This window comes from Fulmarus glacialis, unplaced genomic scaffold (assembly GCF_000690835.1).
Source record: "Fulmarus glacialis isolate BGI_N327 unplaced genomic scaffold, ASM69083v1 scaffold10854, whole genome shotgun sequence".
Taxonomy (NCBI): Eukaryota; Metazoa; Chordata; class Aves; order Procellariiformes; family Procellariidae; genus Fulmarus; species Fulmarus glacialis.
This window is the reverse complement of record NW_009210269.1, coordinates 47,390-74,326: the sequence shown is the minus strand read 5'-3', so window position 1 is coordinate 74,326 and position 26,937 is coordinate 47,390. Positions and strand designations below refer to the sequence as shown.

At 38.5% G+C, this 26,937-nt stretch overlaps 1 protein-coding gene across 1 annotated transcript; it reads left to right on the top strand.

Annotated features, from left to right (window-relative positions):
• Positions 1-6,939: 6,939 nt before the first annotated feature.
• Positions 6,940-25,895, top strand: MGAT5 (mannosyl (alpha-1,6-)-glycoprotein beta-1,6-N-acetyl-glucosaminyltransferase; the record flags this gene model as incomplete). Its single annotated transcript, XM_009577127.1, has 6 exons — positions 6,940-7,089; positions 14,852-14,998; positions 18,940-19,056; positions 19,895-19,969; positions 23,833-23,990; positions 25,697-25,895. Coding segments are annotated over 6 exons (846 nt in total), but the record flags the coding sequence as incomplete, so codon positions are not given.
• Positions 25,896-26,937: the final 1,042 nt, after the last annotated feature.

Here is a 26,937-nt window from a genome sequence, read left to right as displayed (position 1 = left end):
GGGCTAGCGACTGTGAGACTTCTGCAGGCTTCCAATAGAATATTTCGTCTGCCTCCTCATCCTTGTTGGGTGGTCTATAACAGACTCCCAGCAGGATATCTGCCTTGTTGGCCTTCCCCCTCATCCTTACCCACAAGCACTCGACCTCATCATCACTGCCATTGAGCTCTAGACAGTCAAAGCACTCCCTAACATACAGGGCTACCCCACCACCTCTCCTTCCTTGCCTGTCCCTTCTGAAGAGCTTATAGCCATCCATTGCAGCACTCCAGTCGTGAGACTCATCCCACCATGTTTCCGTGATAGCGACTAAGTCATAGCTACCCTGCTGCACAATGGCTTCCAGCTCCTCCTGTTTGCCGCCCATGCTGCGTGCATTGGTGTAGATGCACTTGAGCTGGGCTACCGATTTCGGCCCTGACATTGGGACATTCAGGGAAGAGGAAAAGCATGGCAAGGTTACATAATACTTCCTTTGCATATTCTCTCTCTTTTCAGCTTTTTTCAGCTCAGGGAATTTTCTGAATCTGTTTGTCTATTGATTAACTAACTGACTGTTGACAAACTTTTGAGATCTCCATAAGAGCTGTCTTCACAGCACTTGTTTGATCATGAACCTTTGCAAACTTTCCTGCAACCACAAAACTCTCAGTCATGGAATCCCTCAAATCTCTGACCTGTTGCAGGAGGAGCCATTAACTTTTGGGTTTTTCTAAACCTGCCTCCTACTATCTCTGTTTGGCTTCCTTTGTATTAGGACATTATGAATAGTCAGTCACTATCCATGTTCTTTATGCCAATTATAGTTTTGTAAACCTCTCGTATTTTGCCAAGTTGTCTTTTCCAAGCTGAAGAATCATTAATGAATTTGTTACAGATATCTGTATGTAACAACGGAAACCGTTCTGTAGCTTGGATCCTTCTTACCCCTCTCAGAACCGTGTCCAGCGTTCTTGGGTTTCTTTTTGAGGAAAGGGACAAGAACCGCAACAGTGTTTGAGGAGGGAGAGAACTGTGTTTTTATGGAACAGTTCAATTATACTCTTTTTATTTCTCCATTCGTTTCCAAATAATTCCTATCATTTACTTGGTTGGTGGGTGGACTGACTGCTACTGAACATTGGACTGATTTTATTTAAGTTTCAGATAATTTGTTCAGTGTAGAATTCACACTTGCTAGTCATGAATCACTGAATCCTCTTTAGATCTAACTATAAATTCAGTACTCTGCATTAAGTACTCCATGGCTAACAGTTTGAAAGTTTCATATCTGAGCTCCAAGAGACATCATCTACTCTTTGTGATTTACCACTGTATCTAATTAACCCTCTTAATATTGTTGTACATTGAATTCTCCAGCATTTGTGCTGTCTTTTAGTTTCCCCGGTAGACAGGATTTTCATTATTCAGGGATGTCTTGAAAAGTGTTTGAGAGTGTGACACTTTTCGAAAAGAGAGATTTTCCGATCTTATGTTTGTGTCTCAATCTCAGTTGTCATACACTGTATATACACACTGGATTTTGGCTTACCTCGGACTTGACACTTTGGCAAATAAGCACCCAGATGTTAGGACTGCTAGACTTAACGGTATGCATTTACAACATACACAAAGATCTCTCCCAGTACTTGTTTTTCTGCATTACATTTGTCCAAGCTTTATAAAATCATTGTGTTCTGACTTTTTCAATGTAAGAAAGAAAGACTGGGTATATGAGCTGTTTTACATACATTTTGCAGTTTGAACTATCAACCCATAAACCAGTTTAGGACTCTGAATCAAGCTCTTCTGTAATGTAGTTGGCCTGTAGTTCTGCATATGTGGTGCTTAGTTTCATTCAGTGCTGAATTTCTGGTGTTATGTGAGGGTACCTGAAGGGTCTAAAATTGCAAAATACTATGATAACCTTGACTGACAAACTGATGGTAAAGCAGAGTTGTTAATTACTATCTGCCACATCAAGAAAACTAAAAGCAGAGTTTAGTTCTTAATGCATCGTGTTTGTACAACGTATTTTTGTAGCTTTTATACTTAAATTTTTCACCCAGCAAACTTAAAATTTCAGCTGGGAAAGACTTATCAGACAGTTGTCACTTGATTTCTTTGATGAGAAAGGCCTATCTTTTAAAAGTAGGTGCAAATAATTGATGAACAGTAATAACAGTTCTGCAGTCAATGATCAACAAAAAGCACTTTCCTGAATGGCATGTTTATTTTAACTGCTGAAAAATTGTTTCAGAAAAGGTTAGTATGACTGTAACTTACTGTGGAAAGACTTATCAGACAGTTGTCACTTGATTTCTTTGATGAGAAAGGCCTATCTTTTAAAAGTAGGTGCAAATAATTGATGAACAGTAATAACAGTTCTGCAGTCAATGATCAACAAAAAGCACTTTCCTGAATGGCATGTTTATTTTAACTGCTGAAAAATTGTTTCAGAAAAGGTTAGTATGACTGTAACTTACTGTTACTTTTCCATTTTGATTCTGAGGAGAATAATTTGCTTTTTTTGCTGTGGTTATCTTCCATGCTCGTAGTCTAGATTTGCAGTATGGACAGCAGACATGGCTGAATAGCGCAGTCTGATCCAAACTCTGCAGAGAATGTTGATTTTTGCATTACTAGCCAGCTGCCCATGATCTTTTCTCTTTGAATTCATTTGGGAGGAAGTGAAAATCTGGAGTTTACTGTCAACTGATTTAAGATAAAAGAATATTTATATATGCACCCAAGCAAGCAAACTCAGGAAGTGGATTAACAGTTGAAGGAATGTTGATATTTTGTTTGCAAATCACATTTCTTGATTTATTTACTTGTAGCCTTTCTATTTTATAAATGCAATTTTTACACTCTCTCATTTTCTAATGAAATGTTTTTAATGTTTAGAATTGAATTATGTGCCCTGATTATTTTTGTGAAGTGCCTTATTGCAACATATACTTTTATGATCCAAAATAACACTTTTCTACAAGGAATGAGGAATTTCAGGACTACTTAAATGCAAAAGGAGACATATGTTAGTGAGATTTGTGTAAGGTATAAGGTGCTGATAGTATTTTTATGGTACTTTATAGATGATAATGAAAGCAGTAGGCTTTTGACTCAAAGTGAATAAGGAAATAAAGGAGTGATTGTTTTGTGGGTTGTGTTTTCTGAGTTTTTGGTTGGGTTTTTTTCTTGTTTGTTTCCTTCAGAAAGACTTTTGGAAAAATTAAGAACAATTTTTTAATGTACAGGGAACAAAGGGAAGATGCTGCTCTCTGTTCCAATTGTACTTTAAAAATTTCATTTGAGTAAAAGAAAGAGGGTTGCCCTTTGGGGGCTGAAAGATTTTTCCCAGCTTGTGGGTGTTGTTTTTTCATGTTTTTACTCTTGTGGTTTGAAAACTAATTCATAAAATTTTTATGTATTGATCCCTTTACTTATGCCTATCTATTTATAAGGTTTCCTTTGTAAGGAAAAATCATTTCTATAGACTCCATAGCGCCGTTATTGTGTGGAGGTGGAAACCCAACGACACCATTTAGAAGTCCATTATTTTTCTAAATATTATGGATGGAAGAATTGATGCTGTTTGGGATATTAAATGTTTTGTTTGGTTTTAGACTCTGAATCAGGAAAGAAGTCAGTCATGTGATTAAGTAATGTTCCCAGTGTCCTGGTTTCAGCTGGGATAGGGTTAAATTTCTTCCTAGTGCTGTGTTTTGGATTTAGTATGAGGAGAATGTTGATAACACACTGATGTTTTCAGTTGTTGCTAAGTGCCCTCCTAGTCCAAGGACAGCTCCCATGGCTACTGACTGAGCTAGGTACACAAGATGGGAGGGAACATGATCAGGACAGCTGGCCAGTGGAGTATTCCATACCATGTGACGTCATGCTCAGTAGATGAATGGTAGGCGTGATCCAGGAAGTACTGATAGCTACTTGGTTATCGGTCAGCGCGGGTGGTGAGCAATTGCATTGTGCATCACTCATTTTGTATATTTTATCATTATCATTTTCCATTTTCTGTTCTATTAAATTGTCTTTATCTCAACCCACAAGTTTTTCTCACTCTCACCCTTCTGATTCTCTCCCCGTCCCACTGGGGGGGAAGTGAGTGAGCAGCTGCATGGTATTTGGCTACCTGCCAGGTTAAACCACGACACCCAATTAAGGTTATGGATAGTTAATGTTTTGTTTGCACATGCAAAGGTGCTTAGAACGTGCTGATTTTATCACTGCTTTTGCTTTGTCTTCCTAAACTGTATTGGTTGGTTATATATTCATTTCAAATATAATTTGTATGTCTGCTCAGTCAATTTGAAATTATTAGTAATATTTATTACATGTTTTTGTAACTTTAAGGGTTTAAGTAAAAACCCTCCCTCTGCCCCCCAAAAATACTGCTGTAAATACAGCATGGAAGCCTGTTCTTTTCATCCTATCTTAGTATAATCCTTTTTTTTTTTTTAAATCCTGTATTCCCTGTATTGTAGTCATCAAGTGCACATGGATATAGTGGGAAGATTCACTTTGTTATTAACAAGATGATTTGGGGAATACTTTGTGTTAAATTCAAGGTCCATTGTATGTATCAAAGAGTTTCCAGCAGAATTTAAGCAACGAATTTCAGAGATACTTCTCAGAATCCCACTAGACTTCTACTGGCATCACATATAAACAGGAGACGTGAAAATGTTACATTTCTTTTGGTCCATTTTACATTCATCTTTGAAAATGAGCTAATAAAGATAATGAGATGGCAGCAAGGCCAGTTGATATCAAAGATTTATCTAGTCCGTATTCTGACTCCAAAAATAGCCACAACTTGATGTGTAAGGAAGAATGAGAAATGAGGCATGTTTCACAGCCACCAGAGACAAGTGGTTCATGGACTTCTTGGGCCAAAAGTTGTGTCTCTCTGTTCAATAAAGATTCATGGATTTTTCTTCCATAATTGCTTTTTGAACCTATATAAAATCTTCAATAGTCCTACAGCCAATAATGCAGTTCCCCAGAAACCATTAGAAAGATCGTAAAGACTAAATAATTTTAATGTCAAATATTTTATTTTAGAGCAACTAAATATTCTGTAACAGGTTTGTAAAATTGTCGTTGAAATCGTTAAGTAAGTGCAATTTTAGGTAATCCTGGTTTTATTCTTTCTAGCTGCTTGCTTCTCATATTTTTCTTGAGTTAGAGTGCATTCATGTCATCAGTTTGTGTGATATGAGCCAATAAAATCTGAGGCAAGTGCATTAGTGTTCTTACTGCAAGCAGAACATGTCAGTAGTACCTGTGCTTCATTGCCTTCTCTTCCCATTCACAACACTAAAACCTAACTCATGGGCTCTGTACTGAAAGCCAAGCAGATGGGATTAAGGTGTGCCTCTAGCAACAGATCACTGCTGTATTCTGGAAACAAGACCAGGCTACTCCGTTTATATTTCTCCTGCACGTTTGCAAAGAAAAAGTTCTGCAATGGGCTTTCTCTTACCAAAGTATATGAGCTTCTCAACAGTTTCTAATAATGCAATTTGACTTTACAAATAATGGGAGGAACGTCTCTTTCAGAGTAATTCAAATTTGAAGTAAAAGGAAAAATAAAAAATGGAGCAAGCTTTTAGTTTTTAAAATAATTTGTTTTAATTAACAATAACAGCAACCACATCAAACAAGAAAGCACATTTGTCTCCATTTGTTTGCTGGTTTATGTAATACTTAGCCCAGGACATTGTCTAACTGGTGCGGCATTGGCATAGCTACCAGAACAGGGCAATTTAATAATGAGGCAGGCAATCTACTTGATCACAAATGGCATCACCAGTAGAGCAAGCTAAAGGTAGAAGCCAGTTGTTATGTGACATTAAATACCCTGTGTATTCAAATGTATACCAACAATTAATTTAGCAAGGAAGTTTTAAGAAGTGATAGTGTTCATTCATCTAGACCTGATACCTTATTGCTCTTCCCAGATTTGAAGCAACAGGATTTTCACCAGTTTGCTTGCCCTTTGAATGAACTTCAGTAATTGTTGGCCATCTTTCACACAGGGCTGTGGAGGAACAGTGTACAGAATTTACATGACAAAAATAGTGAGGGAAAGTAGAATTCTTTAAAACTCTCTTGCTGCCAAGAAGTACAGAAACTTGTTGCCTGATTTTAGAGCTATTACTAAGACTATGTGCAAATATTGAGGGAAAGTCTCTCTGATCTGTGCTGCATACTGGCTGTAAATACAGTCTACAGCTAATTGCTTTTGGAATGCTAGTAGTCTTTAAAACTCAAAAAACATATGGCATTGAAAATTAAAGTAATTCTTGTTTGCAAACTAGGGTGGTGTACTATTTTTTTTTTTTTTTAATGCAACACTAAAGCCATTGCTCTTCTCTGGGTCTTTTCCAAAATGCCTTTAAAACTTTACGTAAGTGGAATATTTGTAGGTATCTCATGGGACTCAGGTACTAGGTATTTAGATAAATATGTGTATTCAGTTGGCAAGAGTGGATCTTACTAAGGTGAGATTCATCCTTTTCTTCACAAAGAAGATAAACAATAACTAATTATTTTGCACCTCTGACAAAAACAGAGCGAAAATTTGGTATTTCAAAATGATTTTTTTTTAGTATTTTTAAGCCAAGTATTGTTTAGGCATGCCAAGATTACAGCTATCTGATGGTGACCTGTTTTTTGTCAAATTAGAAATTAATAGGACCTTGGTATTGATTTCTTTATACCTATACTATGAATAAAAAAGCTGCAGTTTTCTTCCAACCTAGTAGAAAACAAAACTAATAATGTCATGAAAGATCAAATATTATAGAAATCATATAAGAATGAGTGAACTTCTTCTCTTTCTGGCTTTTGTGGTACAGGAGATAAAAACCAGCTCTGATTGAACACTACTGCTTGAAATGTGTAAAGACTGAAAATATTTTGTTGTTGCTATTACAGGATAAGAAGGCTTATCTGGACATCATCCACACCTATATGGAAGTCCATGGAACTGTTCACGGGACAAGCACTATATATATTCCTGGCTATGTAAAAAACCATGGTATACTCAGTGGGCGGGATTTGCAGTTTCTGCTGAGAGAAACCAAAGTAAGTTGGAGGGAGTAGTGGCAAAAATAGCCACAGATAGACAGTATCTGAAGTGCATGCATTTCACCTCCTACGAATGAGCTCCTAATTTAAAAGCATTGGAAAAATAAATGAGCAAATGTGAAGGAGCTTAAGTTGTCTTCTGTGTGCTAAGAATACCTTTTTCATCATGTCCATGTTTTGTGGATTGACAGCTAATATTAGAAAATTGAGACGACGACCTACAGTCAGACACGTTTAACAACCAGCTTGAGAAACATGGATAATGCATTTTTCATTTTCTTAAATATGATATTCAGCTCACGGAGATTATCAGCTGAGAATGTGCTTTGTTTACATCCCTGACGTGAAAGTTAGGTAATATCTGAAAGCTGTACAGTAGGCATGCTTGCTCTGCCCTACCAATGACTTTAACCTAGAGTGACCCTACTCTCTGGGGGAGAAAAGAAGAAAGGCAAGTGCTTCATTTGCCATTCAGTTCCTTCCTCTGCTTCAGTTGTGCAGAGAGAGCGAGCAAAAGAGTGTGCTTTTTGTGGTATGCTTTGCCTGTGGGCCTCATAGTCAAGGGAACTCAAGATAAGGGACAGTATAATACATTGAAATAAATAAACTTTTGTCCCCGTAGTTAGAATGCTTTGTGGGATTTTCTGTGCCATTCCCATAATCTTTGTGGCACTTTACAACATTAAAACACTTCAGTAGATTACATTTAAGTAGGATGTTTAACTTTCAGTTGGTGAAAGAAGTGGTTTGTATGTTTAAAATTAGCAAAATGTGTGGAACTGCACCACTTACTCCTATTGTTGATAGTTTCTTGCTGTGCACTTCTACAGAAGAATCTATTAAAAAAAGAAAAGAAAAAAGCAAGCACCTCCCAGTCTTCCCACACAACTGCAGAGATCTCCTTTTTGAAGTATTTGGGAAAATGATGGTAATTTGACATCTCTGTGTGACAGCTGTTGGGAAATTATGACTTTTTAAAGGCAACCCCTGTGTGTATGTACTTGATGCATACAAATACACATAATGTTGTAGATTAAAAAGTCAACATTTACTTTCGTCATAGATAATACTGAGATTGCACAGCTTTTGCCTGTGTGGAGTATGAAATCAATGTGTTAATCATAGTACTAACGTGGGAAGAATATTGACATTGTAATAACCCCAAGCACAAACAGTCACTTCTTTCTGGGGGGAAAAAAAAAAGTGTTCTATTCACTGGAATAGTAAAATAAGCTAATGGACATCCTATAGAATTACTGAAGTCCTTATAATTTACAAAGTACAGTTCATAATAATAGTTATGTTTGAGTAAGTCTTCCTCTAATTCTTTATCAGCCATCTTACGTGTATTATACTAAAAAGCTTGATTTTCAATATTAAGTAGATAGCTCATCTAGTTGTTATTGGTTATATTTGCTGTGTTCTAAGATGCAATGTAAGGACACCTTCAATTTAGGACAAATTCAAGTTGATACATACACATTATGCAACTCAGCACAGTGCAGTTATATGGGGTTTGTGACACAGGAAGTAGCCAGACTAGTTTCCCTCAGTTTTTGACTAGTAATTGCAATATCAGATGGAAGATACTATCTTGTGATTGTGAAGTACTACTGAGATCAGTAAGTTGCTTATTTTTCACAAATTGTATTATTGTGAAAAGCATGGATCTATGCTGTACTGTTTTCAGAGTCCTACAAGCATTTTAGATTTTAATTATTTTCTATACTATTGCTGTGCATTAGGGGTTTGTTTTTTTTTTTTTTCTCTTCCTAACATTGGGAAAAATCCTTTGAGAATTTGTTGCATTTCTTAGTAGATGCCACTGAGAAACACATCAATGTGTTTCAGAAGCCAGTGTTTTTATCACATTATCTTTTTGATACAATCTTTCTTAATAAACTATTTTTTTTTTAAGTCTGCGAACAGTATTTTCATATGGCTTTTCTGAACTTTTGTAAGCAGATTTGCAAATGACAAAAGCTGTTTTCCTTTTAAGGAAATTACTTATTTATGATGCAGCAAGGCTAACAAAACTTGGACCTGATGATAAGCAGTTAAGAGTCCATCTGCTTTTCCTGATACTTATTATTGTCAGGCAAATGAAAGTGCAGTGTATTTCTGGTGTTGCAACAAAATGAAATGAAATATGGCTTACTGCATCATGAATTTCGGTTATTATTGTCTAATACTTACTTGTTCTAATATATCTAGTTTAACAGAAAAAGTAAAACAGCAGCATCCTGAGATTGAAAGTGGAAACTGAGATTTACCATCTAATTTGTTTGGACTTTTTCAGTTGGAGGTGGATTTTTGGATTGTGTTTTGTGTTGGTTTTTTTTCCTAGCTGATGTTTAGTATCTCATAGGTGCACTGGCTGTTCTGCCTTAGCGTATGGTTGCCTCTCAGTGTTGATCAACAGACATACTTTATTCTAAGTCGTCTTGTTGCCTGTACATTCACAGTTGCAGATCTTGGTAACTTTTAAGAGACAATACTTTAACATAGCTTAGCATAAAACACACTCACCTGTCTCTACTGGCCATCTGCTGCTTGTGTGGGTCAACTGTGTTTATATCAAATGGATCATGGGTTGAATTGTGAAAATAAGTGCAGGTTTTCCACAAAAATCAAGCTGACTTGAATGGGAGCTTTGTGCACTGAGGAGCCTCATGTGTGTGTGCGCATGCATCCAGTGATGTTCAAGGACGCTTTTTAATCATAATCACTTTAATTGCTAGGCAACGTGACCAGAGCCCCATAATGAATTTAGTTATGGGGTTTTGTCACTAGACAATCAGTGTGCTGAAAGTATGTGAATAATCGGAGCCGTAACTCAGGCATGGTAACATCTGTGGGTACAATGCTCACTTGAACCATCTAGGCCTGCTGTTTGCTGTCTCCAAGCAACAAACTTTGTCTTTAAGCTTCCAGAAACTTTCAGATTTTTCTTTTTCTAAACATATGTTTTCAGACCCAAGAACAAAGATTGTCTTTCATTGCTTGTGATTTCAACATTACATTAGCAAGTTTTTGTTAGGTCAGCTGACAAACAAGCTAGTTTTCAGAAAGCCAGAGCTAAATAATAATTTAACAAATCACACAGTTCAGTGTACTCAGAAGTGTCAGTTTATGTTGCACTGCTTCATTTTGCCCTTAGACAGCAAAATACCGATAGGTGACAGCTCAGTCATGATTCTTGATCAGAGCTTTGCATTCCCAAAATGTATTTGATCTCTCTGCACTGGTTGGTATAGGGCACAGTTATTCTCAAAAGTATGCAGCTGCCATTTCATTCTGGTGTGTATTATAAAGCAACGCATTTCAGAATAAGTGCATTTTCCAAGCAGGAGGGGGCTGAGATTCATCATGGCTAGTTCAGCTGTGTAGTGCATGACAAAAACGAGACATGTCAACAGTTCCTAATGAGAAGATGTAAAGCCATTCATCACATCAGAGGAAAATAGGGTAGGCGAGCTGGCAGCCTTCCTGCCAACTTATGTGGCTTCTTGCCAAGTGGGCAGCTGGAGGAGTTGGACCAGACTCTCTTGGAAGAACCAGTACTGAATTCTTGAGAAATATTCCTCCTTTTGAGAAAGTTTCAGATGCAACTTTTTACTTCGAGTCACTGTGAATTTTTGAGGGAATCCAAATTCTTTTAGTAAGTGGAATTTACAATTTCTGAATGGTGATTAATAAAAGTAGGAGCAACACCTTGTTTACACAGTTTGGGAAAAATCCCGGTGCGATGTTGGATAAGCAGAAATAGGAAAACAAACTTGGTTTTTTGTGTTGCCTTTTATGAAGTAATATATTTTTTTACTTCCACACGCTTCACAAAATCAGCTAAAAAGACATTTAACTAGTGATTCTATTCTAAAGTTGTTTCAATCACAAAAGGATTGACTTTTCCAGAAAGTATTTTATATTCATGAGAAAAATATATCAAGATAGTTAACAACAGCTTTTGCTACACTTCTCTTTCTGTAGTTCAGAAGAGAATATATAAGTTCAGTAAGCAGGCATATAAAAGTGGTGATAAACCTTCCAACCCAACAGAATAAATTAGATAAAGTGCAGTAATGTTAGAAATGGGAGAGGGGAAGATAAACACTCCAGTTTATGGAACTATAGCATTTAGTCTCTGGAATATGAAATTTTTCTCTTAAATATTCAGCTATTCAGAATTACAGTCAGTAAAACATTCACTCCTTATTTTATACTTTTGGCTATAATTTGAAAAGACTGTTCAAGTACTCATTTTAATAATAGTCCAAACTGGTGCCATAAACTCCACAAATAACTTGCTTAGTGTCAACTGAAAATCAGTGGTTTCCAAAAAATAAAACAGAACCACACTGTTTTTTCATGGGAGTGGTTGTAAAGCACTTTTCATCTCAGAGAAGTTTCCAGTTAGCTACTACACCATGAAAGGGCTGCTTACATTATAATCAGAAAAGAATGGTGTCTTGGCTGGTCTGATGCTGGGTGGCCAACTTAAAAGCCTGAAATTCCAAACCAGGGGTTCAGTTCACTGCAAAGGCAAAAAAGGTTCCCGAGGAGCCTTTCTTATGAAAACCAAAGTATTCCTGCTTAAGGGTTTCAGCACCTGCTTTACTCAAGTTGGGCAAGTGAGATTGCAGATACGAATCCCCTTTTTTGATTCATGCAGACCTACAGGCACAGACACACCTGGGTAGCAGACCTTGCAAACAAGGAAGTGGTTTTTAAAAAAACCCACACTGCTGTTACCATGATCATTTTACATCTGTATTTATTTGCTGTTATCTCCTTTAGATATACTTTTATATTGTAAACTCCTCCTGGCTATCAGCTCGTTATATGGGGTGTTAGCATACAGAGCCTACTGTGGCATGTGCCCACTGAAAGCACTGTATGAAAAATAATGGTTCTGGCTTTCAAAAATGTTTGAAAGGTGAGAAAAATGCTCATATACAGAAAATGAAGTGGTTTCAAGCACTAATCAACCAGTAAAGCATAAAGGAATTCTACTCTGCATAGCAATTCTGTTGCAGCTAACAAAGCAAGATCAGGGCTAACATTTTTGAACCATGTGTACCCATAGTTACGTTACCAACATTGTCAAATGTAGAGTTTTGCATTACAGATCTTCAGCCATAGGTGAAGGTGCCTCTCCATGGTGGACTGCGTTAGCAGACATAGCGTCCGGTAAGAGAGTAGCCTAAAAGCCATAGTCAGCACCTTATGTGGTAGAGGCAAGTGTGCATTTGTATCACAAAACAGTGTTCTAAATCTTTACCGGTTTGTGGGAGAGAGCCTTGTCTTCCGCACAGCCTCAACTGTACTGAGGATGGATGCTTGCTTCACTGGTTCCTGAAAATCGTTATCTGTTATTTCTACTTTTTTTTTTTTTCCCCTCCTTCTTTTTTAATTCGTGACTTGCAGCATTTGTTACATACTTTTAGGAAGTACCTTGACAGATTGTTTTAGCCTTTCTGGAAATAACAAGCTGCATGTAATTAAAAGGATTAGCAAATTAGAGCATCATAAGAATGAGTTACAGAAATGACCTGTGTTCTCTAACACTTGCTTTTTGAATCATAATGAATGTGACTTTCTTGAGGCAATTGAGATACTCCTCAGTTTTGCTCTTTATCCCATACAAAATACTAGCTTCCTAACCAAGGAACGTTAATAAAGGGCAATTTTCAGGAGCAGGGTCTAGATTCAGTTTGGGCATTTCAGTTGATCTGATGAAGATGATGTGATGGAGAATGATAGAAGGTTTTGGAGGGTTGAAAGAAGGAGCTGGGGGTTACTGTGGGCAGCTGTGAGCCAGGCTGCAACCTCAGGCCAACAGGCAGCACACACACATGCACCGTTCTAGTGATCAGACACATCCTTCTTTCTTTCTTCAAAGGTATGGTGCTGCTTAGAGGTAAGGTTGGGAAATGGATGTGAAACAGGTGGTAGGCTATTTATTATAGATTAAGTGTTGACAGTGTGCTCTGTGCTGTCAAAACATAAAACCATGTTTCCTTCCCCATGGAGCTGCTTCTTAAATAAACGGACCAGTCAGACACAGAACTGTTCAGCAGTGCACAGCAGCAGTTTATTAAAAAAGTGAAAAACGAAGCAAACAAACCAGCTTTCTCTATATAACAAACAAACACAGGATCATAGGAGAATTGATACTTCAGATGGTTTTAATTGCTGGTTCTCAGCTGGTTTTCTGCCTGAACTAAGGAGTAGTTTAAATAAATAACATTATGTGTGCAGATTGCATGAAATGGTTTCATGTCTGTAATTAATTCTTTTCAAGAGATTACCTTTCTTTAAATTAAGCTCTTTTGAGATGAAATTTAGTATGTATTTCTTCTGAAAGGTAATTTATCTTATGACATATATAAAAACCAAATTTAGATAAGCTAGCTTTAGTGGAGATAATCTTCCAGATCTTTTTTTTATCAGCCACTGTAGGGTTTCCTGTAAGATTTAAATCTGTGAGATAGCTGAGAAACTTTTTGCAAGTAGGCGACTTTTTTAACCTATTTGAAAATTGAAAACTGAAATAACAATATTCAGCTCCATGCAGTGAAAATTGTATGTCCTCAACTATGCTGAGAAGTGTTAACTTTCTTTTTAAAATGAGCCAACTCAAAATTTATAATGTTGTTGCCATGGGTCAGAGAGGATTGATGTTGCGATGCCTGTGCACGACAATACTGACTACATCAATGTTAAGATCAGCTCCTAGAAAGGGCCTTCAGTTTTGAATCTTCATGGATTCACTTCCATGTTGCAGAAAATTTGATGCAGAATAGTATAATTTGACCTCTTTGAATACATACATCCTGAATACATGATCCTAATAGTTACAAAGATTGCTCTTTATTTTCTTGAAAAAAGCAGTAACTATATATATATGTACACGTTAAGTCATTCAGCAGTGCTGATAAATTGCTGTTACAAATCAGAGCTTGTAATTCTCCCATTATACACAGACTTTCAAATAAAGGTGGAGAATCCTATATTAATTCAGGGTTTTTAATTATGTTGTGCCAGGAAAGGGGTCAAGATCGAAATAAAAGCCAGACAACTCTGAAAAAATACTGAATTTCTTTACATTGGAGAAAAGCACTGCCTTTTCTAGAGCACGTGTAATCTCTGCTGTTGTAAGAGTACGTTTGTAATGCATTTTTCCTCCTTCAATTTACCTTGGAGGCGTTGAACCTCTTAATCCTATGCAAGCTCTTGCTGCCTAGGTGCAGTGTCTTAAGCTGATGTTTGCTGCCATCTACCGTTTTAATTAGAAGACTTAATCAGTTTGGCAGGAGCATGTTCATATTGGCAAAACCAGCAGGTTAGCTGATGTGGGAGAGAGGGGGAAAACAGTAGTGTAGCTGTTCCATGAGGTTGCTGCAGTAAAACCTGTACCTGCAAGAAAGCCCCAGCAGTTTCATTTCAGCACCAATCAAATCACCAAATGACTTTTTTTTTTCCCCCAAAAATAACTGAAAGGGTCCGTTGTTGCCTCAGCTCCCTGAAAAACCACCTCAGCTCATTACAGAAGATTATTGCCAAGTGTGTTTTACAGGACATATTCTGTTACTGCTTGGGTAGGAGGGGGTGAGCTGCTAAATTTCTCCTATTTTCTTCTTAACATTACTTTTTTTAGGCTGGTACATTTAGAATGCATTATTGTTTATTTTAAGTTAGCTCTTAGCTTTCAGTTTTTGTAAAGAACAAAAGATAGTCCTTGTTTTCTATTTTTCAGCTGTTCGTTGGTCTCGGATTTCCATATGAGGGGCCGGCTCCTTTAGAGGCTATTGCTAATGGATGTGCTTTTCTAAATTTAAGATTTAATCCACCAAAAAGTAGCAAAAACACAGAATTTTTCAAAGGCAAACCTACACTCCGAGAGGTAAGCTTCATGAATCTTGATAATTTCTTTATTGAAAATGATTGTGGATTTCTTCTTAGTAACACAATATAGGAAAAATTGCATAAATGTCCACAGTTTATTGCAGAAGGTGTGCACCTGTCGTTTTCTCTGGCCATTGATGGGATTATCAGTCCTTATTTTCATATGATAATCAAAATTTTTCATTAACATACTGTTAAGCTTTACCTCTAGATTTGCCTATATGTACCTTCTGCTAATTCTTACTGATAGATCGTAAACTGAAGTTTCATTTAAAAACCTGATGTGCTGCCCAGGAACAGATCATGTCATCTGATACATGATGTGTCATTTGAAAGCGGTTTTATTTTGTTGAAGAAACAAACGTTACTGTGTACTGTGCAGGAAGTAAATAGGTGTTTAAGTAAATTATAAAAATGCCATTTGTGGGTGGTTGTGTGTGTTTTGGGATACTATTTTTTTTCTCCAGAAAAGACCTGCTCAAGGCACTGTTGAGCTGAGGTATTAATGGTCACAGCCCACAGTGTTTGTGGTTAAACACTGAAGACCTTTGGAGAACTGATTCTTTAAGAGAACAGGAAAAGCAAACCTCAACCTTTCAAAACAGCCAGTGTGTCCAGTGTGTTTAGACTCTAGTAAGAGAAAAATGGGCTAAGTAAACTAGCCCCTCATCCTGGCACTGACTTTGGAATATTTTTCTTCTTCGGTGTAGGTAAAATTCACACTATACCACTTGCAAGCATTTAACAGTCATGTAGCCATTTCTGACATTAGCACTTTGCCTGTGACCATGGCTTGTTCGTAGGTGTATATACCTATTTTCTTTACATACTTATCTGAAGGGAAAGCTCTCTGATAACACTTAGATGATGAGAACTTTGCACAGCCGTATTTCCCAGTTCAAGTTATGCTTGGGCTGTATAAATTGCGTACTGAATAGCACCAGCTAGTTGATAAGCAAAAGACAGTTTCCCATTTTAAACCAGGAACACAAATTCCTTATTATTTTATGATCCAGGACTGTAATTGCCTTTCAGCTTGTTATACATTCAGCTTGTACAGGACATGAGTTCAAACTCGCCCCTTCTCACAGCTTGCATTACTAACAAAGGAGAAAAAGTCTGTTTAAACTTTTCTTCTTGGGCTTGGCACCTTTCAAAGCTTTTCTTCTGTGGGTTACTCGACTGTTTGTCTCGTTTCCAGTTGGGTGCCCAGACCGTATAACTGGTCAGGCTCAGTAAATAATCTGGACCCACTTAATTCTGTAGTAGGAATTTTAGTGCTTGGAATGCTGTGCGAAATCCCGCTGGCATGTGTCAGCATTAACAGAAATGCTGTGCAGCCAAATTGCACAGAAAAATAATCCCTATTGACTGCTTTACTACAAAATAATGTAATGAACATTCATCACAAATATTGCTGCGTTCACATGCTCTGCTGACCTATCCTAAGAGTAACCTTTTCTCTAACTGGTTTTCACAATTGCATTTAGATCCGATTGCCAGTAATCCGTGTGCTGGTTCTTTGGGATTAAGGAAGTCCTTAAATCCTTCTCTCAGTTTTTTCGAGTGTTAAAGGAGAACAGAAAAAGCTTGTGTAGTTCTGCAAATTGATTATCCATAGACCAGTTTGAAGATAAAGTCTGTGTTTAGTACTTTTTTAAAGTAACCATTGCAAGTCACTATTTCCCTATTGTTCTAGGTAGAATTTATTGGGGGGGAGGGGGTTAACTGATTCCCCTCTACCCCCAAGATGGGGTCCTGTAGTGAAGACTCTGTACAAAAACTGGAAATGACAATTTTCATTTTAGATCAACAGTTGTTTTGTCTTGGGACATGATTTTGCTGAGGGAAGGAGCCAGGAAAAAAAAAAAACCACCTTCAAGCAGCTTGTTTTGTACCAGTATTCGTACCAATACTTCTTCTCCATTTCCCGCCCCTGCTCCCCCAAAAGAAAAAAAACGTTGTATGCTAAATCTAGTTGAAATGTGTACTTGGTGTGTGTGGTTTCTTTCATTTTCTGCTTTTAGTAAGGAAAAAAGAAGACCTGAAATTAGAAATTAATTCCAAATCTATTTATAAGAATTCGTATAGATTTTAATTATAGACAGAGGAGTATCTCCTGAATATCTAAAACATTAAGCCTAGGCTAATGAAAGCATTTCAGTATTAGGAAATAGTCTTAATATTTTTTGAGAGTATAGATATAGAGTAACTGGTGCAATAAAAACATGTTGCTAGTTACTCTTAATACTTAAAACAGCCACTAGTCTGAGAAGTTTAGTTGTTTGTCTTCCAGATCAGATCTGGCTTTAATGTTGCCGTCTGTCTGTCTGAGATGGTAGAGAAAGAGTGGTCTAAGGCATAATTCCTAAAGCTTTGTGGAACTTAAAACACTTTTTTATGTTCATATTTTTAAAGTTTTTTTTGTTATTACTGAAAGCAATAGGAATGTAGCTTCTGCCGTCTAAAGTCCAGACATAAGTGCCCTGGGAACTCAGTCTTGCTAACCCAAATTTTTAAGTACATATCGTTTTAGTGGTAGTAGAAATACTATTGAAAAAAGGTTAGAATATATCGGTCTTTGAGACTGGAAGGAGGACTTTTTGGAGGAATTTTAAATATGCCAATGGGAGCACAGTGCAGTGGGCTGCAAGTGAATGTAGGCAGCTACGAAAGCTGTCTGTGTGCAGAAGCATCCTGAGTTACCGACCCAGCAGCTGCAGTCTTCCAGCCAGTCCGCAAGCCCTCACCACCACGCTGCCCTGCAACCAAATGTGGCAGCCTGCCCAGAGTCCCCTGGAACATTGATCTCAGAGCACAGATTTATGCTAGCTGATCCCGTATGTAACTATAAGGCTGGCTTCTTTTGTCCACAAACAAAATGCAATAGGCAAAAATTTTTTTAAGTAGTTTCTTGCATTCACTTGAGGAAGAAAGCAAGTATGGTATATGCCCAGTGCAGGAGAAGGTTCTTTCCAACAGATACCATTTCCTACTTCAGATCTTTTGCACTGACTGGATTTTTCTTTGTATCATGCATAAAGAGGCAGCTGTATAAAAATCGTCTATGAATAATCTATCCTGTAGGGGGTTTTTTGTATTTAAAAGCAATTTTCTTCTGAGGCCATTGTGAAACGGTCCCCTCTCTTCTGCAGCTTTTGCTTCCTCTCCATGTGTTCATTTGCATGTTCCTTTGACTCCTGTGCAACCTGTCACAAAAATTACTTCTAGTGCCGTCCTGCTAGTTCTGAAAGTAATCTCTAATATAACTTTTCTCAGTTATCTACTTGGGTAGTTATTGAATTTGTTTTCTGACAAAGTGGTGAGCAAAATACCAGTTAACACTCTTACTGATGTCAAATCACTCTTGTACTATCAGCAGCGAGAGTCAGAATTCATCTAAGTGATAGAAATTATTCTTTATTCATTACTACTCACAGAAGCCTGGAAATGTTTGAAATTTGAAGGAGAGACAGGGCGAGGATGTCTGAAGGTGAGACAGGGCAAGGATGACATCTCTTGAAGCCAGTCACGCAGGTGTAACCTGGACGGGTAGCAATTATGGGTTGTGAAAACGCAGGGCTGCTCTGTGAATAAGCTGTGGGGAAGCAGGGTCACGCTGTAAAAGAAATTTCGGTAAGCATCAAGTCTTCTGTGCTGGAGGTCATTATGAAGATCAGAGCCACAAATGAGAGGTGCACAAATGTTACTTGTGATCTGCATTATTATCTGATTTTCAGTTTTCCAATTAAATTCACTGTCTAAATTTAAACACGGAAAATCTGAAAGGTAACTCAGAAGGAATGATGCTGACTGGTAGATTCTTGCTGAGTTCTTGCGTTATCCTAGTGCATTTCATCCAAAAAGTCTGATGAAGAGAGTGAGAGGGAAGGATATCTTGACACATTAATTTTTACCAATATCATTTCTTCCTTTCAGTTGACATCTCAGCATCCCTATGCTGAAGTTTACATTGGGAAGCCCCATGTCTGGACTGTAGACATTAGTGATCTTTCTGAAGTTGAGAAGGCTGTGAAATCAATTTTAAATCAAAAGGTGAGAAATGTATCCTTAATTTGTCATTAGCGCTTGAGGGTGTATTGTATGTAAGCATGTAGAGCTTTTCCTAATGTTAGTTTAGTTAAAGCAGAGTACTGCACTTTGGTAGGATATTGGGGGGCGGGAAATTATTATTGCATCTCTGTGGTATCTGATTATCATGTTTTAGTACTGGATATGTCAGGTTTTTACTTGAAAAAAATGAGCATGAGTGAATTTGTATAGAAATGTGAATTTCATATGTAAAGGAAATTATACAGCAATCTATATTTTCTGTGCGTTCAGTGAGGAAGTTTTCTTGTTGATTCTTAGAGCATTGCGGGCTGCCCAAATACACGTTCAACTCTTTTGACTGATTTTGTAGCCTTGACATAACTGCCACTGAAGTGCTTGTGCACTTACAGCGTGGAATTGTAATGAGGGCACTTCAAGGGGGGAGGGGTGAAGTTTGGAGTAATTTTCAAAGGCATCACATTCTTTTTTGTCATAATGTTTTCTTTTTCACTTCAACCCAGAATGGAAGCTTAGTTAAAACAGGAGCTCTGGAATCCTGTAGGGTCTCAGGCTAGCTTTATGTCTATTACTTTGCGGTATACCCTGAGTTTCCTTAAAGGTAATCACTGAGCAACTTTTATTGCCATTACAAAGGAGCAAAAATCAGCTTAAACTGCTGATGGTTTTGTGAAATTGTGATTTGTTAATGATTTTATTTGCATTTATTGTTGCTACTTAAGCTATAATGTAGTACTTGGAATGCAAGCTGCTACCACACAGCACACCACAAAGTTCATTTAAACAAAAAACCTTCTTATCTTAACACACTATGTTTCCACAGATTGACCCTTATTTGCCCTACGAATTTACATGTGAAGGAATGCTTCAGAGGATGAATGCGTTTATTGAAAGACAGGTACAACCTTTTATTGTGGATGACTCTTTTGTTTTATGTTGGAAAGGGAGGAGACTCTCCATTTTAAAGCTTCTCGGTGTTATTGCTGTTCAAGTAGAAATAGTAGCTCTGCGGTCCTTGGTGTTATATCAAAGCGAAAGGCAAAGTAATTTTTCAGTGTATATGTGATTTCCTTAACTGTGTACACACAAAAAAATCTTTGGATCATAAAGTATAACATAAATATAGAGATACTTTTGTGGCAGAATTGCATTTAGGCTAAAAGCCTTTGGGTGGATTTTTCAAGTATTTCAATTGATAAAGCTTTAAATGGTTTGGAAACCAGTTACTTAAAGAACTTTTGGACCCATACATTATTGCCAGCCGAGAGCAGCAGAAGATACTGAGTTGGTGTCATAAACTGCAGAGATTTACATGGGATCCTGATTTTTAGAAACTGTATGTTTGCTTGGACTCCTGGCTAAGGCCAGATCTGTTGCAACGGCCAGCTCTGCCTTTTGTTCTGGCTGCTGTAGAAGAGAGATAGGAATAATCTATATCTCTGTTACACCAATTAACTTCCAGGATTTCTTTCAAAAGCACTGCACATGCTCCTGTACCTGTATTTCTGAAAGAGGACAGTATTACAGACAGTAATAAAGAATTACACAGCTTCAGATCACAAGTGTAGTTAACATGACATAACTATTTCCAGTTTCCTGCCAATAAACACTTTAAGCTTTTTGCGGCTGTATTGATGACATAGCCTGTAAAAGTATCTCTGCTTCTTTGGATTCCTCTACCTGAGTTAGCTGTAATTGAGAGTTTTAGTCAATACAGGAGGAAATGGAACTCAGTGTAAGGGAGAAGAAGAGACAATCTGGAGATAGCATCTGTGGGGCAAAACTGTCTTTCCCCTCTGGACCTCTCCCAAGGGCTAAGACCTGGCCTCTACCGCGTGCTTCTCAGAAATAAATACAGCATTGTAATTTTGTTCATTGCTTTGACTAATTGTCAAAAGCCATTATTGTTTCACAGCCCCCGGGACACTCAAGCATCGTTATTAGCTGCATATGCTTAGCACTGTGCTTGATTAACATGTCCGATGTTATAAAAATAAAGGTTGAGACCTTATTTTTAAGAGTTTGTGGTGGGAGGCAGGCAGAACAGAGAAAGCCGCACAAGCTTGGAACAGGAACGAAGATGCATGGAGTTGATCTGGTTCGGAGGCTGTGGGGTGCATTAGCCACAAGAGTGTGGCCTTCAGGGGATGTTTGAATGTGAAGAGGATGGGCCCAGATACACTCACACACAAGACATCCTATGGGATAGTGAAACTGTAGGATTTAAAGGAGTTGTCCAGGGTTCCCCTTTTGGTGCCTTGGCTCAGGATCAGGAGGGAGGACAGTGTTCACAAGAAAGGTTTAGTGAATTCCCTGAATCTTCAAATCCAACAGCTGGGGCTGAAGGTCTTCAGGGTCTGAAGTAAGAGGACTACTGTGAGCTTGTGGTTTCATGTTTAGCAGTGCCACCTTCAGCTGGATTAAAATAGCTTTCACTCCAAGCTTCAGCTTTCACTCCTTCCTGCCAGAGCACTGCCCCTGCCAGCAGCCCAGCGTGGCTGTTAGGTGCATCTGTGCCATCTGCTGAATCCATCCCTTGATCCTGGTTGCTCTGTGGCTGCACAAACAGTTGTGTCAGCTCTGCAAAGTGGCAGCGTAGGATGGGAACCAAAGGGTGGGACTGCTTAAATTGGCACTGCCATCAAAGGAGAGCAGCCAGGCAGCTGCAGCCGAAGCAGCTGCGGGATTCCCTGTTGCAAACTTGGGAGCTCTTGGATGAGGCAGGCTGGGCTGATGGAGCAGACATGCTGACTTTGAAAGATGTGGTCAAGCAGAGTACTGGGTAACCCGGCAGAAAATGTTTTTGGCAGGGCTCTACTAGGTTAGCAAACTGACTTGGCTCAGCAGAGGGTCAGCTGAGCACCAGAGCTTGGCGAAGGGAGTGGGGTGAGAACATTCAACCAAGAGCAGGAAAAGCCAGAGGGAGCCTTTGACAGCCGAGTTAAGCTTGTCTCACCTTGAAATCGTGGTTATAGGCAAAACAAACATAAACGCAGTCTCTGGTGAACCTTCTGTTTTACGTAACATCTTTTCTTTATTTCACCCTTATGCATGTAGGGTTGAGGGGCAAGATAGGCTCAGGGGAAGGTACCAAAATTAGGTTGCTTTTAATGGTTGATAGGAAAACTAGCCAGAGACAGCAAACTGAAACACAGCCCTGTGTGCTGGTATCTGTGAAGGTGATGTACTCTGAGACATGCTTCAAGGTGGCATAAGCTGAGGAAGGCTTCCCACCTTATAAAAGGACAGAATAAGCAGGGCACAAAATGACCTTTTTGAAACAACCTCATTAAAAAGTATCTCCAACCATGTATTTTTAACCTGTTTTTTTAGATGCTGTTAAAATTATTCTACCATAAATATGCTCTAAAATTACTCAGTTTTTCGAATATGCTACAAGGGAATGGCTTAGAGCTGCATCAGGGGAAGTTCGGAATGGATGTTGGGAAAAAGTTCTTCACTGAGAGGGTGGTCAAGCACTGGAACAAGCTCTCCAGGGAAGCAGTCATGGCCCCAAGCCTGTCGGTGTTCAAGAAGCATTTGGACAACGCTCTTAGATACATGGTTTAGCTTTTAGGTTGCTCTGTGTGGAGTCAGAAGTTGGACTCTGTGATCTTCCTGGGTCCCTTCCAACTCAGGATGTTCTGTGATTCATGATTGTATAATATTACATTTATGGTTAGACCAGGGAGTATGTAAACTTCCTCCTTCAGCAGAGGAAATCTAAACAAGGAAAAAACCCACCAAACTGATATTGAGAACAGGTAAATGATTTGGGGTCTTAGCTTCATTAAAATTTCAAGTAGTTCGGCCTTTCTAAGCTTTGGGTCACAGTTTGGGACCTGTTCATACAAATTTAAGTTTTGTCAGGAGAAAGCAAACCATGATGGACTGGGCCCAAATTTTTTATCACCTTCTGATGAGAGTTGCCAAATGTTAAAATAATGGCTATTGAGTATCATGGAATGTTACATAAAACCAGTGATTAAAATTTTCACTTTGCCTTTTCTCATTTGAAATGTAAAGACCCTAAGAACTTGTCTTTGAATAGTTTTCACTAGCAAGTGTGTTTAGATATCGTTTCTTCCTTTCCTCTTTCCGCTGTGGTGACACTTGACTGCATGCATTATTTATAGCCAGTTTTTTTCAGTGTTGGGAGGGCACTTTTACTAGCAGTTCAACCAAGAAGAGCAAACAAACTCTTTGAATCCTGGTTGCTTTATAGAAATCTTCGGTCTTTTATGAGTTCAGCTCACTCCATAGCGCTGCAAGTCCCCTGATCCTTTCCAGATGGCTCTCCACGTGGGCCACTGGAGACATTTCTCGCCTACAGGGTAACTGGCCTCTGGAATTCTTCTCCTACCAGAACTTCTCCCTGATATTTGTGCTGTTACGAAAATAGTTCTGCTAGCACTGAGTTAGTGAAACAGGAATCACTGAGAAAGCCCAAAAGGGGTTGGATATGTGGAAGTAAGGAGAGTATCTGAAGTTGCTTTATGATAAATTAAAAAAGGTAAAGGTAGGGAAGAAGCTTCGTTGGGAAGAATGATACTACCACGTTTGAAGTAGCAATCAAAGGTGATAATTCCCTCATGCTAAAAAAAAATTCTTTTTAATCGTGCTTGAATTGTTGATTTTAATACAACTGAAATGAGTTGCAAAATGAGTGTTTGGGTGATAATAACCACTTATTTTACTAATGGGGAAAATTGCTAGCAAGGGACTGGATGCATTAGAATAAAATATGATCTATCACTGCAGGATTTCTGTCACGGGCAGGTGATGTGGCCCCCATTAAGTGCCCTTCAAGTAAAAATTGCTGAACCAGGAAAATCCTGTAAACAAGTTTGTCAGGAAAGCCAGCTCATCTGTGAGCCTTCCTTCTTCCAGCATCTTAACAAGGACAAAGCTCTGCTTAGGTAAGTGCTTAAAAGCGCAAACATATTATTTGGTCTCTTTTTATTGCTCTGTTTTTTGCCACACATGAAGTTTAGTGTATGAATTCTGTGAGGAAGGTGGGGAGAGAAGTGCTGTCTGTTTGGCAGCAGCAAGCTGTGAGGTTAGCTGTCAGTCCTTCATAGCAGTGGATGGTAGAAGTTACAGCTGTGTTGAGAGCACCGTTCCACGTAGCATGTGTTTTTGCAGTGAGGAGTACAGCACCGAGGCCAAAAATTTATATCTCTTCCTTCCCCCCTGCATCTCCTACATGTGTGCACCGTACAGTGCCCTTTGGTGTTGGGTTGCTTGCACTGAGCAAAGATGCTTGTGCTGCAGGGATCGCAGGTGCCAGAACTGTAATTGTGGTTGGATGGACCCTTTGCAGCCCTGGCTGAGCAGGTGCACTGTTCCGTAGCTTTTGCCATACCCTGCTGAGAGTTAGTGAACTTGCATGACTCTTAACACTAATCCTAACTGTGCTCAGTCAGCTGGGTCAGAAACAAAATGCATTTTGTTGCAGGAAATAGAACTCTACACATTGTGTGATTTCTATCACATGATTTTAAATACACCACTTATAAAGTGTTGCTTTTCTTTTATTTATTGAGCTCCCTCTTTGGTCACGATTAACATCCATATTGAAACATCTATATTGGCAATTAGAATTACTGTTTCTGCAAACTTTTTGTTGGTATTATCCTAGCTAAGGAATTGTAAACCCTTGTACATTAGAGATATTAGTACCAATTTATAAAGCTTACTAGCTATGCATTAAGGAAATTAATGTTGCTTTCAGGTCCTATCTCTTTGGGAATATGTCCGTGTTCCTTTCGGAATGAAAACAAAACACTCAAAGCCTAGGGCTCCAACAAATGGCTGCTAGAGAATCTGCTTCCTAGGTTTTCTGTCTCTACTTTTTGCTAAATTAAATTGTAGAAGGTTTTTATTTTTGTGTTTTGTTTGAAAAGTTGTAATTTCCAGTGGAGTTCAGAAGCAGCTCATGTAAAAACTTTGTCAGGCTTCTTTTCTAGCTGTCTAGACAAAACTACAATTCTGTGGAAAAAAAAGATCTGTTAAATGCTGAATGTTTCCAGAATAAGTGAAAAACAAGCCTCTGCTGGAATGGCTACCCTCGTGCTTAAGCTTTGTGGTCAGAAAATGGCAACTCGAATTTTTCTTTTTTCAGCTAGCTAGCGCTAGCTGGTTCCTCGGAGCAGTGGGTCCTGCTCTGAGCAGCTTCCCCTGTAACACAGCAACATCACCTCATCCTCGCAGTTTGGCTGACCGCACCTTGAGCTACCCAGGGCTACCTGGCACAGTGTGGTTTGCGTGGGGGAGGTCCCTGCTGAAATCAATGAGAATATCTTCTGCTTTCACATTCTTTGTTTTTGTCTTACTAGAAATCCGTGGTGTATTTAAATATTACGCTTTGGGGAACAGTCAAAAGCATTTTTTTCTTTCATGAGTCTAGGAAATGGAGTAAAGCTGAAAAGACTGTACTGCCCTCTGCAGAGAGAATCTGCGCAGGCGAAAAGAAGTGAGAGTCATGTTCTGGAGCTCTGCAATTCTCAATGTACTTGATTTAGGATGTAATACAGCATTTTATTTTATTTTTAGTGAGGAAGGATGAAAACTACCAAACTCCTGTAAACTCCACTGTGATTAGATCATGTGCTTTCCTTTTTAGGCATAATATCGAATGTCTCACCATGGAGTCTGCAAATGATATTCTGGTCCCCTCTTTTGATGGAAGAAGGAAGCACTGTGTTTTCCAAGGTGACCTCTTACTGTTCAGCTGTGCCGGATCCCACCCAACCCACAGAAGAATCTGCCCCTGCAGAGACTATATTAAGGGGCAGGTTGCACTTTGTAAAGACTGCTTATAGCAGCAGCAGAGCTTCTTTTGAGTTGAGGACAAAATGTAAGTAGTTTTGAGAGGAGCTACTTACTACTTCCTGCACTTTTGTCCAGGTTTTTCGCTGCAGGCAGAGCTATCATCGCTGGGCAGAATTATCTACTAAGAGAGGAGGGATTCATAATAAACAGCTAACTGATCTTTTTTTCCTATAAGAAAATTTGCAGTGTAACTCTTCAGATTCCTTCATCTTTGCGAAGAGAAATGAGTTTCATGTTCTACAGTGATTTGAAGATGACTGCACAGAATAGTTTGTAGAAAATTCCCATCAAAGTTTTTTTTGTTGTTTGGGTGAAGTGTTTTCTATTTTTTTAATGAGTTAGGACATCCCCCATCATGGTTAGCTAAAGGATCTCAACTTCATACCAGTAGAAAATTGAAAAAAGTGTGCTTGAGGGAGAGGGGTGCAGAGGAGGGAGGACTAACATTTTATTCTAGGTGCACTGTTTTGGGTACTGCTTTAGCTTGAATGGCTATAAAGTGGTTTACTTCACAAGAACTCATAATCACAAGATAGCTCTGTACCCTGTTACTGGGTTATCTGGGTCCAGTTCTTTTTTTCTTTCTTTTTTTTTTTTTTTTTTTTAAATCTTTGTATACAACAAGGTATTGTCTGCGTCACAGTTGCTGCGTCAGAGCAGTCTAAACAGAGAGTATCGTGAATGAGCAAATAGGCAGTTGCCAGCGTGAGACACATCATCTTGGTGAGTCGACAACTGACTAGGGTTGTGGCATTCTTCAGTGTGGAAAAGCTACAAAAACATACTGCCATTTTTGGAACGGACTTGTCACAGTTTACTGGTCCCATTTAGAGAGTAATCCTTGGAATTTGCCCATGCTTCTGTTGTAGTCTGTCCACTAGAAATACTGTGTGAAGCAAAAAGTATTCAGCATCATTGGAGCAATATTATCGTTAGAGCCTCAGTTTGCTACGGCTTCCAGTAGTTAAAGTGTTGCTGAATGACATAGAAAGGTTAAACTAAGCTAACTATAATTATTGTATGGTAGAAATG